Below are 19,907 nucleotides of genomic sequence, written 5' to 3'. Positions count from 1 at the left end.
TCCAGTCCAGCGTTTCTCATGATGTACTCTGCATATGAACAGGGTGACAATATACAGCCTTGATGAACTCCTTTTCCTATTTGGAACCAGTCTGTTGTTGCATGTCACAGTAAGTTTACTAAATGTCTATCATCTCATATAGAAACAAAATTAAATAAATAGAAAAAAATTGTGATGAAAACTCTAAGGATTTACTCTTTTTAAAACTTTCACCACTAACATACAGTATTGTTACTCATATTCATTATGTTGTACATGATAGTGCTTCTTTATCTTATAAATGGAACTTTGTGCCTTTCAGTTGCCTTCATCCAGTTCTCCCTGCTTTTGTCTTTTATCCTTCCTACTGCCTTTATACACTGCTGATTTACTACTTTTACTATATATTTGCCTTTACCAATGAAGTTTTTTTTTTTTCTTTCATAATTTTCATGGTTCTGGGCCCTTTAACATTTCACTCTAAAGCTGCTTTAGTGGTGCTAGCTTTTGCTTGTTTGTAAAACTTTTGATTTCTCCATCAAATCTGAATGAAAGCCTTGTCTGGTACTCTTAGTTGTAGCTCTTCCTCTTTCTTCTCTTTAAATATATTGTACAGTTCCCTTCTGGCCTGCAGATTTCTGCTGAAAATTCAGCTGAGAGCCTCATGGGAGTTCCCTTGTAGGTAACTCATTGCTTTTCCCTTGCTGCTTTTAATATTCTATCTTTAACTTTTGACATTTTAATTACAACTTGTCTTGGTATGGTCTTCTTAGCATTGATCCTGTTTGGGACTCTCTGTGCTTCCTGGACCTAGGTATCTGTTACCTTCCCCAGGTTAGGGAAGTTTTCAGCTATTATGTCTTCAAATATGTTCTCTTCCCCTTTCTCTCTCTCTCTCCTCTTATGGGAGCCCTTTTGTATGACTGTTAGCACACTTGATGTTGTCCTTGATGGCTTGTAAATGGTCCTCCACTCTTTTTATTCTTATTCTTTTTTCTGAAGCAAACCCAAGGTCACCTTGATGCTCTTCCTCCAGAGATGAGAAAATGGCTCCATTAGTGCTAGTCAGTCTAGTGCTATTGAAGGGCACAGGCATTTAAACTGGCCAAGATCTCTGTTACGGATTGAGTTGTGTCTGCCCAAAGACAACTTGAAGACCTACCCCTGTAGGTACCTGTACCTCCAGTTATGAACTTATTTGGAAATAGGGGTTTTGCAGATATAATTAATTAAGATAGGGTCATGCTGTAGCAGGGTGGGCCCTTAATCCAGCATAATTGGTGTCACTATAAGAAGAGAAGACAGAGACACATAGGGAGAATATGTCATGTGGCAACAGAGGTGGGAAGATTGGGGTGATGCATCTGTAAGCCAAGGAATGCCAAAGATTGATGGCCACCACAAGGAGCTGGGAAGAAGCAAGAAAGGATTCTCCTCTACCAGTTTCAGAGGGAGCACTGCCCTGATGACATCTTGAACTTCTAATCTCCAGAACTAAGGAAGAATAAATGTCTGTTGTTTTAAGCCACTCAGTTTGTGGTACTTTGTCATGGCAGCCCTAGGAAACTAACACTCTCCAGAGACAAATGCTGCTCTTCATCCACTTAGGAGCACTGGCAACTGCCTCTGGGGGTATCACACCCTCCATGCAGATTTGGGTCTCTCCATGATTGCCATGGTAACTCCCCACTTTGGACATTCAGATTCCGCCTTTCCCAACTGTTCGTCCTCTGGGATGTTACTATTCCAGGACAGCTGAAGGCTAAGGAACATGTGCCTGTACTTATCTGGGATAATGAGTTTGCTCCACCCACAGAGAAAGTCTTCCTGGATGCTTTCTTCACCTCAGATCCTCTCCCAGCTTCCTGGTTTCTCTTTCTATCTTCCTGCCACAAGAACCCAGATGCATACTTAACATCTTCCCAAGAGTTATAAGTTAAGTTTATAGTGTAAATCACTCTTTCTTTCTGTATCCTGAAATGTAGCCATGTGTGTGTTTTGGTGGGAATGGGTGGAGGGGTGGAGGCCTTCCCTGATAGCTCAGTTAGTAAATCAAACCCAGTTTGATTCCTGGGTTGGGAAGATCCACTGGAGAAGGGATAGGCTACCCACTCCAATATTCTTGGGCTTCCCTTGTGGCTCAGCTGGTAAAGAATCCACCTGTAATGTGGGAGACCTGGGTTCAATCCCTGGGTCAGGAAGATCTCCTGGAGAAGGAAAAGGCTACCCACTCCAGTATTCTGGCCTGGAGAATTCCATGGACTATATATTCCATGGGGTTGCAAAGAGTCAGATACAACTCTGTGTGTGTGTGTGTGTGTGTGTGTGTGTGTGTGTGTGACTGGATCACTTTGCTGTACAGCTGAAACTAATGCAACAGTATAAATCAATATACAAATCAATAAAGAAAATGAAGGCCAGTTCCTTGTTGAGGAAAACCATTATTAAGAAAGACCAACCTTTTTACTGATTGCAAAACTGTATGAAATGTATCCCAAAAGTAAAAGAAAAGAAGAGCATGGCACACCTATCTCACCATCTGAGTGATAAATCAAGGAGCAGGGATCTGAGTCAGATCTGACTTGAGAAGCCATGATCTTGTCATATCATAGGGAAAACTTATTCTCTTTTATTCCTTTGTATTCTTTTTGGGAATACAGTAGCTCCTCAGGAGTCCTCTATGAACTAAACTAATGTAAATATGTGGCTTCCCTGAGTGCCAGCTGTGGTGGACGCAGACGATGAGTATTGCTGCGGGTAGGTGACTGCATGTTCAGGGCCTTGACGCAGAGGCTGACTGGGATTTCCTTAAACTCCTAGGAGCTGAGGTGACCTACATGAACATGACTGCCTACAACAAGGGCCGACTGCAGTCCTCCTTCTGGATCGTGGACAAACAGCATGTGTACATCGGCAGTGCCGGTTTGGACTGGCGGTCTCTGGGACAGGTAATCTTTTCATTATATAGAGTTTTGTCAGCATCAAAACTACCGCCTCCGTAAAATCCTCAGTCACCTCTACTGTGATTGAGAGAATTTAAACCTACAGCATTTATTATTTTTAACTGCACAGTTTTAGTAGTTTTACCCTCAATTAAAGCAAAATAATAAACCTTTCCTTGTCAGAGTCATTTCACCAAAAGAACTGCCATTGCTTCAGTGCTTTTATAACTCAGATGCTATTCCCACATTCTTTAGAGCATGTGCTATGCTGCGCTTAGTCACTCAGCCGTGTCCAACTCTTTGTGACCCCAGGCTTCTCTGTCCATGGGATTCTCCAGGCAAGAATAGTGGAGTGGGTAGCCATTCCCTCTGGGGGTTCTTCCTCCTGATGCTTGACCCTCAGACTCTCTGGACTTCCATGATGGTACAGTGGTAAAGAATCTGCCTGCCAATACAGGAGACACAGGAGATGTGGGTTTGATCCCAGGGTGGGGAAGAATCTCATGGACAGCTGAACCTGGCGGGCTACAGTCCATGGGGTCGAAAAGAGTTATCACGACTCAGTGACTAAACAATAGCACTAGATTCTCTTAGAGGGCTATTTTTATATGGCACCTTCTCTGTGTAGCCTATATGGGTTTGATATTTTTTTATGTGATGGCTGTTTTTACAATGGATGTCTGTCGCCTCTTTTCTCCATGTATGCTGATCTTTATCCCCTTGATAACAGTGGGATTGATGTTGTGGTGACCAGAGTCTGCACTGGGTATTGAGCAGGGCCTCCTCTCTGCCCTGTGATTGTCACTGAGGTGGGGTTGACTCCCCAGTGGTTGGAGTAGAGACTTCCAGATCTGTATCTTAGCCATGTTTCTGACCTGCGATGTGAGGTCAGTGGGATTCAACACTCCCCCTAGAAGGGAAGCCACGGAGTATTCCTCCTCTGGAGCTGTTCACCTGTGGGTGTGCTCTGTTGTGTCGCTTTTCACACTCCATGCTGGCTCACAAATCACACTGTTGGTGGCACTGCTCTCGGCCCTACTGTAACTGTGGGTATGCTGGCAATTGGCCCTGGTGTCTCTCAGACATTGTTTTCACCAGACTGTCTGTGCGTATCCACTGGTCAGGTCCCAGGACTGCAGTAACCACACATCTGGACCCACTGTGGGGGCTATGGAGGCAGCTTAGATTTTGGCCTGGTCCAGTAGGGTCCCAGAAAGTCAGACATAACTGAGTGTCTGAGCAGAGAACACTGACATGTCTATGCCCACAAAGACCATAGGCCCTAAACCTACACCTGTCTCAGCTATGGGAGCATTTATCTGTTCAAATATCTCACAGTTGCTGAGTTTCCAAAGTCAGCAGTGGGGGTGTAAGTCCATGGAGAGATTTCAGCTCTTCCTCCTTAGTCACAGGGCTCCTGGATCTCAGCTGTGGTTTCAGCCCCACTTTTGCATATGTGTCTTCCACCAGCATCTACTCCCAAGGCTGCCTTGGAACACACATGCCTGCCCGGGTGGGCAGAGAGAGGCAGCGATGGGTGGGGTGTGTGAGCTACTCAGCTGAGTGCCCCTCCCGGTGCCCATGGAGGCAGGGAGCAGCACATGGGGAAGGGGCTGCAGTGGTGGCCCCACTGCTTGAGGGCCATTCAACAATGGCACCCTGTGCCTCTGGTGGCCCAGGCTTCTTCCACAGACATTTCCAGTTGTGGAGTTTCTTACTCTTATTCCTTCAGGCTGTCTCTTTACAGCTGCCAGCAGCTGTCCCTTCACTAGGTCTGCGCTTCAAACCCTACATTCCAGCACCCAACCCTCCCTCTGCACCAGCAAACACACGTCTCAGGCTGAGGCCAGAGGGCTCTGGCGCTTACCGCCTATGTAGGTCTAATGCTGTCCTGCCTGCCATAGACGGGTTGCCGCCCTCTCCTCTGAGCCCCCAAAGCTCCTTTTCTGTCCTAGTCAATGTCCCCACTGGTGAGGGGGCTTCCCCAGTTGCGGGAACCTTTCCTTTCCTTCAGCTCCCCTCCAGAGGTGCAAGACTTTATCCCATTTCCTCGTTTCTATTTGCCTTCCTTTTGTCCTACCTGGTTGTGTGGGGATTTTTCTTCTTGTTTCAGGTGCCCAAGGTCCTCTGCTCGTGTTCAGCAAGTGCTCTGAGAACTGTTCTGTTAGTAGATGTATTCTTTTTTTATTAATTAAGTTTTGGCTGTGCTGGGTCTTCATTGCTGCACGACCTTTACTCTAGTTGCAGAGAGCGAGGGCTACTCTCTAGTTGCCGTGCATGGGCCACTCATTGCAGCAGCTTCTCTTGTTATGGAGCATGGGCCCTAGGGCACATGGGCTTCAGTAGTTGTGGCCCCAGGCTCTAGAGCACAGGCTCGATAGTTGGGGCACACAGGCTTAGTTGTGCCACAGCATGTGGGATCTTCCTGGATCCGGGATCTAACCCATGTCTCCTGCACTGGCAAGTGGGTTCTTTACCACAGAGACACCAGAGAAACCCTGGTGTATTCTTGATGCATTTGTGGGAAGAGGTAACTCCACATCCTCCTGTTTCACCATATTGACTCCTCTCCCCTGCTAAGTGGTTTTTAACTTGAGCATCATTTGCTTTTTTTTTTTTTAGGAAAGTATGTTTTCCTACCACTAAATTTTATTTTATTTTTTTTTAATTAACTGATAGAGTTTAAAGTTCTATTAATTCCATTTGAATGAGGTTTGAATTATTGAAGTTTAATGACACTTTTCTCCAAATTTTTGAGCAAGTAATCTATATTTTCTATATTTCCTTCTACTCCTTTCCTTATATAGACAGACAGACATATATTCAAACATTGGTTTCTCTGCTTGAGGATTATTCCTTTGTCTTTGCTTTTAGTTGTTTACTTTGTAGGAAAGTAAGTTGATCTTTTAAATGTTTACTCTCTGTGTAGTCATTTAGATATTATTTCCTTTTTAAATGTATCATCATTATAAAATATGAAAATGTCCCCACTTTAAACATGGTAAATACAGAGAGAAGATAAGGTGCAAGTTATTTCCTATTCATATGAAGAGCAGAACCTCTTTTATGAATTTTCCTTATTTCCACATTTCTAAGTGATAGCTAGTTTCCTTTAAGTTACAGAGAAGACCAGAGGAAGAAGTGGGCAAGTACCTGGACCTGGTTCTCTGTATCATTACTAATCCAGCTTCTTTCTTAAAGACAAGCCAACTCCTATGCTTCACTTAATGTCATTCTCAGTAGGAACCAGAGAATCACATCTCCACTGTTGGTACTGCATGGCACTGAGCCCTCCAGTCTGTCTAGAAGAGATGTCCCTCTGACTTCATCCTGGTTTGTTCTCAGAGGGAGAAGGAAATGGCAACCCACTCCAGTATTCTTGCCTGGAGAATCCCCTGGACGGAGGAGCCTGGCAGGGGGTCCATGGGGTTGCAAGAGTCAGACACGACTTAGTGACTGAGCCACCACCACCACTTAAACCCAGAATGAGAGGGAGAGTAAACTGAGTGGACTTCTTAGATTTCTTTCCTTCAGCTCAAATATACCAACAAAGTTATACTTTTAAAAACATAAGTGAATTATTGTGCTATTTCTTAAGTATGGAATAAATGTATTTTAAGAATTTTAAAATAACTCATTTTATAATTCATAATCTCGGGCTCCCCAGGTAGCTCAGTGGTAAAGAATCTTCCTGCCAGTGTGAGAGACATAGGAGATGTGGGTTTGATCCCTGGGTCAGGAAGATCCTCTGGAGAAGGAAATGGCGACTCACTCCAGTATTGTTGCCTGGGGAAATCCCATGGACAGAGGAACTGGACAGGCTACAGTCCACGAGGTCACAAAGAGTCAGACACAACTTAGTGACTAAATAACAACAACAGTCTATATGTCAGCTGCTAACCTACTTCTCTTACATCAACGGCCACCATTTCTCTGCCTCCTCTCCACACATAGGCATGCATGTTGTCTCTTTGTCCACCCTTTCCCCTTAGTTTTTGCTATTTGAAATCATGTTGTTATACTTGTATCATCTATTTTAAATGTTTTCCTTTCATCTGTGCTTGATTATACGGGCTTTTTCCTTGGTTTACTTCATGAGACATAACACATTGCACAGCAGAGCTCATGTGTTAGAACAGATTTTTTCATTTGAGAAATGTGTATGAGACTAATATTTACATGAAAAATTATAATACATTTTCCAAGTATCAAACTCAACCTATTCCATTAGCTTTATAGTTTGTGAAGTTTTCTAGTGAAATCAGATTATTACTATCAATTATTACCTTTAAGTCTATAGTGTTGTTGTTTAGTTGCTAAGTTCTATCCAACTCCTTATGACCTCATCCATGAACTGCAACATGCCAGGCTTCCTTGGCCTTCACTATCTCCCAGAGTGTGCTCAAACTCATTTCCATAGAGTTGGTGATGCCATCCAACCATTTTAACCTCTGTCGTCCCCTTCTCCTCCTGCCCTCAATCTTTCCCAGGATCAGTGTCTTTTTCCATTGAGTTGGCTATTCGCATCAGGTGGCCAAAGGATTGGAGCTTCAGCTTTAGCATCAGTCCTTCCAATCAATATTCAGGACCGATTTCCTCTAGCGTTGACTGATTTGATTTTCTTGCAGTCCAAGGACTGTCAAGAGAATTCTCTAGCACCACAGTTCAAAAGCTTCAATTCTTCGGTGCTCAGTCTTCTTTATGGGCCAACTCTCACATCTGTACATGACTACTGGAAAAATATAGCTTTGACTAATGGACCTTTATTGGCAAAGTGATGTCTCTGCTTTTTAATCTGCTTTAAATCTATAGTAACTAAGAGAAATAATAAAACTAATGATAAGAGTTTCAGTGTACTGCAGGTTTTCTCTATGCTAGGCATTCTTCTAAGCATTAAAGAATATGAACTCATTCAATTTTCACAATAACCCTTTCTTTTAAATACTACTATTATCACTTTGTTTTACAAAGGAGGAAATTGAGACACACATTAGTCACCTTCCAAGAAGCTGCAAAGCAAGAATTTAAACCAAGGCAATCTAGTTCCAAACTCTTCTCTCTTACTTCATGCTAATAATTTTTAAAAATAAATTACATTATGAAAAATCATTTTCTTTCAGGATTTTTCTGTCATGCTATACAATAAATTTCCTCTAACTCTTTTTAATTTAAGAATAGCTAACAATGCTATTCATCTAGATACCTTCACTCATTCACATCTTTCTTTAAAAAAAAAAAATTTATTGGAGTATAGTTGATTTACAATGTTGAGTTAGTTTCAGGTTTGCAGCAAAGTAATCAGTTATACATATTCATCAATACATTGTTTTTAGATTCTTTTCCCACATAGGCCATTACCAAATATTGAATAGAGTTCTCTGTGCTATACAGGTCCTTATTTGTTATTTGTGTTACATATAGTAGTGTGTATATGTCAATCCTAATCTTGAATTTATCCCTTACCTCCTGGTAACCATGGTACTTTCCTGGTGGCTCAGACAGTAAAGAATCTAACTGCAATGCAGGAGACCTGGGTTCAATCCCTGGGTTGGGAAGATCCCCTGGAGAAGGGAATGGCTACCCATCCCAGTGTTCTTCTCTGAAAAATTCCATTGACAGAGAAGGCTGGCGGGCTATAGTCCTTCTGTAGAGTCGAACACAACTGAGCAACTAACATACTTCCCTGGTAGCCATAAGTGTGTTTTCTACATCTGTAACTCTGTTTTGTAGATAAGTTCATTTGTACCCTTTTTAGGATTCCACATATAAGCAACATCATGTGATATTTGTCTTTCCATTCACATCCTTCTGATTGCAGACCCATAATGACATGATGGCCACAGAATGATGCCTACTGTTATTCAGTATTTAAGTTCTGCAAACTCAATTAATTATCTGAGTTGAATTTCAAAGACTAGAAGTCAATGTGTGTATGCCTCTATATTCTCCTGCAGTGGTTCAAGGTGCTCCCCTAGAATCTGTGGCCACAGGGAGTCCTGTGGGAGGGAAAAGGGAGCTCCTAAAATCACGAAGGAGGAAACAAAAAACGCAGCACTAACAAAACAAACAAAAGACTAACCAGTGTGTGAAGTAGAAGGAAAAGGGCACAAGTCTTCAAACCACAGGGTTCTGGAGGCGTGATGCTGAACTAGAAGAAGCTGAAAAGGAAAAAGTGAAAATTATATTTTTAGTAAAAGTTACTTTTATAATTTTTCAAATATACCCTCTGAAATGAACTACAGCCTGGAACTGGAGGCAAGATTCAGTGGGTTCCTTGCTCATGTGAAGCTGGCAATTCTGCATAGGGGAAATATTTATATAACATTTTAAAATATAATTATAACAAATAGGAATAGGCCTATTTGACTCTGTTAATGTGTATTTTAATCTTATTGTTATTGTTTAGTCGCTAAGTGGTGTCTGACTTTTTTGCAACCCCAAGGACTGTAGCCTGCCAGGCTCCTCTGTCCATCTTAGTCCATCTTTATTCTGAAAAGACCTGAAAGGTATATCTTAAAACAAGCCAGCTGTTGGAGCAGGGAACATAGGAGCTCTAAGATGAGGTCTTCCATTGACTGTGTTGGTAATCAAAACAACCCAGGGCAGGATGTGGATTCAATCCTACAAGCTATGGGAGAAACACTGAAGATCTGTGATAGGCCAGGACCTGACAACCCTGGAACAAACCTAGAGAAAGTGCTCAAGCTGAGGAGTGAGGAAAGCATGAATAGAGACTCTGTGGCCAAGATTAAAGGGGAAAGTGGCAGGACTGAATTATGATGGTGTGAAGGTTAATTTTATATATCAACTTGGCTAAGCTGTCATGCCTATTTGTTTATTCAAATACCAGTCTAGATGTCGCTGTGAAGGTATTTTTTAGATGTGATTAACCTTTAGACATCACTTTGCCAACAAAGATCCATCTAGTCAAAGCTATGGTTTTTCCAGTAGTCATGTACGGATGAGAGATTTGAATCATAAAGAAGGCTAAGCACTGAAGAATTGATGCTTTCAAATTGTCGTACTGGAGAAGACTCTTGAGAGTCCCTTGGACTGCAAGGAGATCAAACCAGTCAATCCTAAAGGAAATAAACCCTGATTATTCATTGGAAGGACCGTTGCTGAAGCTGAAGTTCCAATATTTTGGCCACCTGATGCAAAGAGCTGACTCATTGGAAAAGACCCCAATGCTGGGAAAGACTGAGGGCAGGAAGAGAAGAGGATGGCAGAAGATGTGATGGTTAGATAACATCACTGACTCAAAAGACATGAATTTTAGCAAACTCTAGGAGATAATGGAGGACAGAGGAGCCTGGCATGCTGCAGTCCATGAGATCGCAAAGAGTCAGACACAGCTTAGCAACAACATTTAAATAAGTAGACCTGAGTAAAACAGATTATCCTCCCTTGTGTGGAAGGGCCTCATCCAGTCAACTGAAGACCATAAGAGCTAAGACTGAGGTTTTCAGAAGGAATTTGATCTCAAAACTGCAACATAGAAATCCTACCTGAATTTCTGACCTGCTGTACAGATTTCAGACTGACTATGAGAACTAGAAAGTACTGCAATGAAAAGACATGGTAAAGCTGTGTCACAGGGACTTATCGGTTATAAGGAACAAGCCAGAGAGAATAATGGATATTGTTCCAGCATCTGGATGGACCTGGGACAACAAGGAGAAGGACCATACCATCAACAGAAATGCGGAATATCAGGGGGTAGGGGCTGCTCTGATGTCCAATGGGCAGTTGGAGAAACAGTAAAGAAATTGGCCAGTACTGATGCTTTTCATCTAACAAGTTGGGCATCTGAATAATAATAGTTTCTTGATTGACCCCTAAAGCTACTGATTTCATCACAGTTCCTATTTCTGACAATAACCATTTTGTAGAATGGTGACAAGAATTGTACTCCTTCTGCGTCGCCAAGCTGGCCACTTCTTCCTAGTCTCTGTGGATTGAAATCACAGCCTGATGTTACCGATGAGGAAGGGTGCTGAGACTTAAAGTGTCTTTGATTCCCTCTTCTTGTCCGTTTTTCTTTCAATTAAAAGAACAAACCACTGAGGTGGAGTTTTGACGACTGAGTGGATGTGCCAGTGGGCAAGAGGAGGACACTGCTTTATATCACATCCTGCCACCCTGTTCTGTGCTACCATTGAGCTAACGTTTTCACAATTTATGATTTTCTAAAGACCTGTTTTAGCTCCTATGGAAGTGGGCATTGGTAATGCAAGGAAATAGATACCAGAGCCAAAATGAAAACTAACCAAAGGAAAAAGCAATTCAATAGCAAAAAGAAAAAATTAATATTCCTTAGGCAACATGTAATGAAGGAAAACAAAGGATTCATTCTTCCAGTATTGATTCAGAAGATTACCTGGGCTGCTCAAAAAGGTCATTTTTTGTTTGCATGAATTCGAAAGTAAATGAGGAGCTAGACCTCCCTATTTCATATAAAAGAAATGTATTAGCAGACAGATTTTCAGTAACAAAGCCATGCTTATTTTCTACAATTTTCAAAGTAACAATTTGGCAGAAATATTGTTCAAAAGAGACATAAGTAGGAAATCCTCTTTCCTAGGCTCCCCTGAGATACATTCTCACAAAACCAGTTTACTATTATAAAATACTCTCAATTTGTGCAATTAAGTAAATAGGAACATCACTTGCTCTTTCCTGTTCACCTTTCCCAAGATGAAATTCAGTTAGTAGGTCATTCTCAAGTGAAATTTATTTCTAAATATTTTCCTTCATATGTCCCAACAACACTTACCTCCTCAATCTGTCCTAAGTGATGTGATAATCCTAGGTATCCATAATGGCTCCTTAGATAAGATGTCTTAAGATCTCTATCCTGGCCACTTTTTTTGTTTTTTCTAAATATAATCCATTTGGTTAAACTTCCTCTTAAAATATGATGCCCAAAATTCAATACGGAACTTCAAAAGTAGCCCTCCCCTGCAGACTTTGGCTTGCAGTCACGTAGGCCCTATACTTATGAAATAGAAGCTAAACCTGAATTTAATGTTTTGCCGGCCTCATTATTTTTTGTTTTTTGTTACTAACAGCATTGCTTGGCAATATAGCATAATAGTTGGAGTCAGATAAAACTAAAATTGAATTTTTTTTCTATCTCTCATAATTACATAACCATAAGAAAGTGTTTTTTCATTTCCCTGAGCTTAAATTTCTCTCAACTATTGATTAATGATACCAACCTCCTACAGTTGTTAGAGATCAGATTGGATCTCACACCCTGGCACTGGACCTGCAGCCCAGCTGCTGCTCAGTAAATTGTAGCCAATAGAGCTGATGACAAGGAAACTTTTTTCTTTCTTTGATAAGTTATCTAGATCAGTAAATCAAGGGAATGTTAGAGGTGCTGGCATTTATTTGCTATTTTTGGCAAAGATTTTGTAAATCTCTCTAACTCATGGCCTGGTTAAAGGTATAGCATGGTGGGTAGCAGCCCAGAAGGGACATGAGCTGGGGGCTGTGTCCCTCTGAGGGGAGATCTCACATGTCTTAACCATAGAGCTTTATTCTACATCCCATGCTGTTCAAGGTTATCATCAGCAGTCATACCTAGAAGGCAACTGACCAAATTTTAAAATAGCCCAAATCTGGGAGATACAGTTAAACTCTCAGTTTTCAGAAACAAGACTTCAAGAGATTTCAGCAAGTTCATTCGAATAATACTCACAAGAGGAAAGTGAACAGGGGCATGGAAATGAATGAAGACCACCCAAGTGAGAATAAGATAATCAGCCACTACCACTTGCATTTGGCAGAGGCTCAAAGACGGACAGAGGAGTGGAAAACTTTGTAGTGGAAAATGGGACGAAGGTGATTGAAAGCTGTTAGCATAGGGGAATTGTAGGAGAATTAACTAAAAAGTAGGGTATCCTATGTAATGGGCTTCCCTGGTAGCTCAGCTGGTAAAGAATCCTCCTGCAATGCAGGAGATCCCAGTTCAATTCCTGGGTCAGGAAGATCTTCTGGAGAAGGGATGGGCTACCCACTCCTGTATTCTTGGGCTTCCCCAGTGGCTCAGATGGTAAAGAATCTGCCTGCAATGTGGGAGACCTGGGGTCAATCCCTGGGTTGGGAAGATCCCCTGGATGAGGGCATGGCAACCCCCTCCAGTATTCTTGCCTGGAGAATCCCCATGGACAGAGGAGCCCGGCGACCTACAGCCCATGGGATCACAAAGAGTCGCACACAACTGAGTGACTAAGCACAGCATCCTATGTAATTGATTAGGGGTACATATTTACCTTTATGTTGTGGTTCTAAATTGGAAACCAGGAAAAATGAGGGTAGCTGGTAGTTATTAATCAAATGCTGCCCATTTTATGGGGGCAGTTGCTGCAAGGGGTTATTATTTGGCTCTCTGGGCTGGTTGCTGAAGGTAGTGGGTCAGAGTTGTATTTTTATATATGGTCTGGCCATTGTCCATTTGTATATTCAGCCTCTCAGGGATGAACAAAGCCCTCTTAATCCCATGACTTCTACCATCCGCTTCCCTAAAAGCTGGTTTTAGAATCCCAAACAGGTGTCTGGCTGCCTATATTGAGAACTGGGATGGGGAGTCACCTGCCTGTGGGTTATTACCTGAAATCCCAGCATCCGGATGTTAGATGCTTAAAAAAAATTTATCAAATGAATGCATGAATTAAAAAACTAGAGTATGCTTACTAACCATGTAAGATAGCCATATCATATGAGAGAACTGGAATCAAAACTTGAAAATTATAGGAGAAATGATTGACAGCAAAAGCCTGGTCACACATACTCAGTTTGTATGTTGGGCTTAGTGACAGACCAGTGACTTCCACCAAAAGCTGGTCCACACCAATTTAGTAACATTTCTGACATCACCTTCATTATTGTTAAGAATATGCTATCATTATGAAAATTTATTTTTATATGCAGAAAAATACCAGTTTTAACCATGAAGTTTTATTTTACATTCTTTTTAATATTGAAGTAAACTACTTGCCAAAGCTTGCTGAATATATACATATAGATTTTGTTTCCTTCAATAAAAGTTTATTAAATATGTTTCACTGGATTTCTTTGAGAGCCCAGTCAGACCTAGGAAATTCATTTAACAAATATATTAACCAAGATTCACTTAGGTGAATTTTATTGCCCCATTTTTTCCTACTTCATGGCTTTCATATTTTAATTAGAAAAAAATTGAAATGTATTATCCTGATACAGTGACTTGCTAAAATACTACTTTTGTACCCATAAATCATTCTGCATACTTCAAGTTTACAGCTCAAGCATTTATTATTATAATTAGCTGTCACTTCAGTCCTTTAGTGTTGAGTTCAACAAAATTTAACTGTCATTTTTTTAAAAAACCCTTTCTGAAGCTTAATTGTCTCAGCAAACTGTGTATAGAAAATTAACTCTATTGCCGTGTACTATTGTAACATGACCTTTTTAACCTCCACTCACAATCTACTAAATTGCTTCTGTGTTGTTTTAGTCAAGGTTGAATATACCGTATTTGGACCTTACTGCTAAGTCACTTCAGTCGTGTCCGACTCTGTGCAACCCCATAGACGGCAGCCCACCAGGCGCCCCTGTCCCTGGGATTCTCCAGGCAAGAACACTGGAGTGGGTTGCCACTTCCTTCTCCAGTGCATGAAAGTGAAAAGTGAAAGTGAAGTCGCTCAGTCGTATCCAACTATTCGGGACCCCATGGACTGCAGCCTACCAGGCTCCTCCATCTATGGGATTTTCCAGGCAAGAGAACTGGAGTGGGGTGCCATTGCCTTCTCCGATTTGGACCTTAAGAACTGCCTAAAAATATTCATCTACTTCTAACTTGGCCTGTGGTGCTGGAATGTTGATTGTAGAAGTAGCAGTCTGAATTTCATTCTTAGAAGCCTGCAGAAGAAATCATGCTTTATAATAAAGCAAGACTAAGATAAACCAAACAATATATAGAAATGCTAATAGGTTCATAGTTTTGAGTAAGAACTTTATTCTTTTTAGAAATTCCCCATGAACATTGATTTATTTAATCCCCACAGCAGCCCTGTGAGGTATTAATATATGAAACAAGCTCTAGGTATTAATATATGAGATAAGCTCTAAATTTGCAAATCAGGAAATTGAAGAATGTCCTGGAATTATTTCTTTGGGTAACATCAGAGTTAGGAATGAAACACAAATTCCTGGTGTTCATGCAACACTCTTTTCCCTGTGCCTGAATAGTGGTCCAGATGTCCCACATTTATAGTGATATCCTGCAGATCGAGAAAGCAGAGCAGCTTCTCTAACTGGAATACAACCAAGAACCAAAAAAAGATGCAAAAAGACTGTGCAGAGGCAAAACTCCCCAAAGCTATAGCCTTTTACATATTGGAGCACCTTGTTGGGCCTTATTCAAAATCCATTTATTCTTAGGCTCACCATGGGTCTAATTAATTTCCAACTATGTCCAGTAAGAAGTCACATGTCAGAGAAGAACACTAACAGTCCAGACAAGTGAGAACTGTCCATAGGAGTAGACACTGATCATTGAAAATAACACACGAATTCTAGAATTCCAGTATCGTGAACCAATCGGCATTAGCCAGCCTCTCTACCTCCCAGCCAGCCTTCAGGATGACTATGACTTTCCCTTTAGGAAAAAGGAAAACTGTCCATTCACTGCTTCCTGTTCAGGACACAAGAAATGTGCTTAAACTTTTGATAGATGAGCCCCTCAGAACAGCTGGAGCGTTAGTCCTCTAAGCAGGCACCTCTCATCTCTGGGTAGTCTGAACCTCTAAAGCAGTGCCATCCAGTTGAAATATACTGGAAGCCACTCATGAGCCACATATGTGATTTAAAATTTTCTGGTAGCCACATAAAAATGTAACTAGGAAAAAGATCAAATTAATTTTAATCATATATTTTATATAATATCATGTATCCTAAATATTATCATTTCAACATGTCATCAATATAATACATTTAATGATGAGATATTTTACCTTTTTCTGATAGCAAGACTTCAAAATCTAGTGGGCATTTCACACTCAAGCACAGCCCAGTTCAGACTAGTCACATTTCAAGTGCTCGATAACCATGTCTGACGGGTGACCATCTTGCTTGCACAGGTCTAGAGCATCTCTTTCTCACTCTTCAGGAGGCAGAATATGTTTTTTGCCAAGTTAACACACAAGCTTGAAGAACTAAGGATTTTATTCAGAAAAGCTGGTTTTATATCTGACAAATAAACCAACTTCCCTTGGAAGAACTGGTCTTTATGGCGTTAGAACCTCCAGAAGACAGGTTGCCCATGGAGCTAGAAGACTTTCAGGATTTGGAAAGCTGTGAACTTGCGTTTTGCAGGCCATTCAACACATGGCACTGATGTAAACTGCTTATTTTTACCTCCAGATTTATGGATTAGGCTCTGTCTCTTTCTAACATGATATTGATGTTGTTCTCAGAAGTCAAATATCTATCGTCTGTATCGGCCAAAAACTTCCATCAGGGAACATCTCTAAAACATCCTTTGCCTGCAGCAAACAAGCGTCATTTCCTAGCTATGTTATTTTCATGTGTTCATTTATTCATTCATTCGGCAAACATTATTTAGCATCTACTTTGTGGCCAGCTCTACTGAAAGTGCTAGGGAGTACACAGATAAAGAAGCAAGCTCTCTTTCTTTAAGAAGAGGAGTAAACATTTAGAATACAGTTTGATATGTGTGTAATTATCTCAGACTAAGGGAAGGGTCAGGGACAGTTCCATGGAGGAGCTGGTACCTGAGCTGAACTTGAAGGATAAGTAGAGATGAACTAGGGAGAAAGGTTTTCCTTTGCACAGAGATGAAAGGAATATAGCATGGCTGATTCTGAGAAAAAGCCCTCACCCAAGTGGCTGTTACACACAATTCCACCATGAGTGGAAGAGACAGGAAAACCTTAGAACCTTGGGTATCATGCAAAGAAGCATGGATTTAGCCTAAAATTTGGGGAAACCTTCTGAAGAGTTTTAGGCAAAAGAGCTGCAACTGTGGAGAAATGGATTATTGTTGCTGTTTAGCTGTCATGTCTGACTCTTTTGCACACCCGTGGACTGTAGCCCACCAGACTCCTCTGTCTACAGGATTTCACAGGCAAGATTACTAGAATGGGTTGCCATTACCTTCTCCAGGGGATCTTCCCAACCCAGGATAGATTCCATGTCTCCTGAACTGACAGACAGGTTCTTTACTACTGAGCCACCAGGGAAGCCCAGAGAAATGGTTTGGATTGGAGTACAGCTTAGAAAGATGTTGCAGAAATGAGTCAGCAGGGGGTATGGGAGAGGATAAGTTCCTGAATTAAGTCCATGGCAGTGAGGAAGAGTGGGAAAGGAGAGTCTCTCCTGGTCTGACTGAGCCCTCTGGGCTGGCTCGTTCCTTGTCTCTGCTTTAGACTCTTCATTGTCAAATTTCTCCCAAAAGAAGACATAGGTGACTCAGGGTATCCTCAGTCATATCAGCCTACTTAACCTTCTGCTTGGAAGGCTATAACATCATTCCATTTTTTTAAATAAAGAAATCCCCGAAACTTATAGGTGCACGAAGTGAGCTCAGCAGCTGCAAAGTGCAGGCTCTGGAGCACAGGCTCAGCAGCCAGTGGTGCATGGGCCCAGCTGCCCTGCATGCACGTGGGATCCTCCTGCAGGGGACACCAGTTCGATCCTCCCTGACGAGGGATCGAACTGGTGTCCCCTGCACTGGCAGGTGGACTCCCAGCCACTGGACCACCGGGGAAGTCCATGACAATGAAGTCTTTGGAAGGATAATCATCCCCGTCAGTTGTCTACGCTTAGTTTATAAAACACTTTCTTACATATTAGTTTGTCTGATTTTCCCTTAACTACTAAAGGAGAGAGAGGCCTCTGTTAACTCTCCTGAGGTCACAAATGTGGCACTGAGATCCAGAAACATTAAATGAGCTGTCTGAAGACATGGTGAGAAGATAGCTCCTGAAACAACTGTTCTAGTCTCCTCTATCAAAAAGGAACCTGATGTTACTCACTCAGGTGACACACTGATGAGTGGCCTTTAGAATAATAGCTTATCGAATAACAGTTTACTGTCCTGATTATCAAACACTGTCTACAATGAATGAACAATGAAGCAAATGCTTCTGTTGGTACCACTCCCAGAAGCCATCAGTGTGTGTAGCAGTTGCCACCAATTCATGCTGTCAGCCAGGTGAACACCTCCATGGAGACTGCCTTGGCTGTGGCTGCCCTCCTTGGTGGGATTTTGTCTCATTCTCCAGTGGTTACTTTAAACCTCCAGATTGCCTCTCACCATCCTAGAGATCTAGCCAAAAAAGCCTCCCTGAATTCTCAAACTCTCCCAAAGCAATGTGATATTTTATGAGAATCCAGAAGGCAGAGTAGTGAAAAATTATGTCTGCTTCTCTCTGCATTACCTTAATGGATTCAATCATTCACTCTAGCCAGATCATACCAGACACTGGAGATAAAAAGAGATCAATAAAAAACAATTTCCCCTTTCAGTGAACTTACCATCTGACGGGAGAGTCAGACTGTAGATCAAATAAACAAAGAAATAAAATAGGTAGAGTGATAGATGCTAAAAGAGGAACAGAGTGTGTGGCACATGGTAATGGGAGGGGAAGATACGGGGACAGAGAGAGAGAGAGAATTCCAGGAAGAAAAATGATTGGCAGAAGGCCTGGAAAACTTTTCTAGCTTGGTTTATACAAGACGCATGTGACTAAGACCAATAGAACAGGCCAGTGAGGTAGGAGGGATCTCAAGACTCCCTCTTCTAACTTCTTCTACCTCCTCAAGATTCTGTGGTTTTTATCCCACCCCTTCCTTCCTGCTCAAGGACTTCAGCATCTTGCACTTTAGGCAACTCACTTAACGGCCTCTTCTGGTCCTCTAACCATTCTTGTTTTTATTATACAGCCCAGAGTTCAAACTACCATCCTTTCTCACTTACCTAATTCTTATGAACCATTTTTAACCACTTTTTAAACTTTTTTTAACTTTTATTAACCATTTTTTTACTTTTTAAACCATTTTTTAAACTTCCCAACAAGTTTTTTGGGAAGAACTTTTTCCCCAAGTGTGATCAGACACCACAGAGATTTGTTGGTTTCATTTTTCATCCTGAAGGCATCCTTCTCAGAACTTTTGTTGAAAGTGCCATGAAGGGTTTAAGTTGAAATAATGAAGTATCTGGATTACCTGTCATGAACAGGAGTTTGTGAGATTGTACAGGAGGCAGTGATCAAGACCATCCTCAAGAAAAAGAAATGCAAAAAGGCAAATGGTTGTCTAAGGAGGTCTTACAAATAGCTGAAAAAAGAAAAGATGCAAAAGGCAAAGGAGAAAAGGAAAGATATACCCATTTGAATGCAGAGTTCCAAAGAATAGCAAGGAGAGATAAGAAAGCCTTCCTCAGTGATCAACGCAAAGAAATAGAGGAAAAAAATAGAATGGGAAAGACTAGAGATCTCTTTAAGAAAATTAAAGATACCAAGGGAACATTTTGTGCAAAGATGGGTATACAATAAAGGACGGAAATGGTATGGACCTAACAGAAGCAGAAGATATTAAGTAGAGGTGGCAAGAATACACAGAAGAACTATACAAAAAAGATCTTCATGATCCAGATGACCACGATGGTGTGATCACTCACCTAGAGCCAGACATCCTGGAATGCAAAGTCAACTGGACCTTAGGAAGCATCACTACGAACAAAGCTAGTGGAGGTGATGGAATTCCAGTTGAGCTATTTCAAATCCTAAAAGATGATGTTGTTCAAGTGCTGCACTCAATATGCCTGCAAATTTGGAAAACTCAGCAATGCCCACAGGACTGGAAAAGGTCCGTTTTCATTCCAATCCCAAAAGGCAATACCAAAGAATGTTCAAACTACCACACAATAGCATTCATCTCATATGCTAGCAAAGTAATGCTAACATTCTCCAAGCC

At 41.4% G+C, this 19,907-nt stretch overlaps 1 protein-coding gene across 1 annotated transcript in view; it reads left to right on the top strand.

Annotated features, from left to right (window-relative positions):
* Nucleotides 1-19,907, top strand: part of PLD5 (phospholipase D family member 5) — a 427,594-nt gene that overhangs the window by 341,454 nt on the left and 66,233 nt on the right. Inside the window, exon 5 of the mRNA XM_070384488.1 lies at nucleotides 2,800-2,927. Coding sequence (XP_070240589.1) covers nucleotides 2,800-2,927 — 128 coding nt within the window. The remainder of the gene's footprint in view (nucleotides 1-2,799; nucleotides 2,928-19,907) is intronic.

The sequence above is a fragment of the Bos mutus genome, chromosome 16, assembly GCF_027580195.1.
Source record: "Bos mutus isolate GX-2022 chromosome 16, NWIPB_WYAK_1.1, whole genome shotgun sequence".
In the NCBI taxonomy this organism is placed as follows: Eukaryota; Metazoa; Chordata; class Mammalia; order Artiodactyla; family Bovidae; genus Bos; species Bos mutus.
The sequence above is the reverse complement of the archived record's forward strand: the minus strand, read 5'-3'. Positions and strand labels throughout refer to the sequence as shown.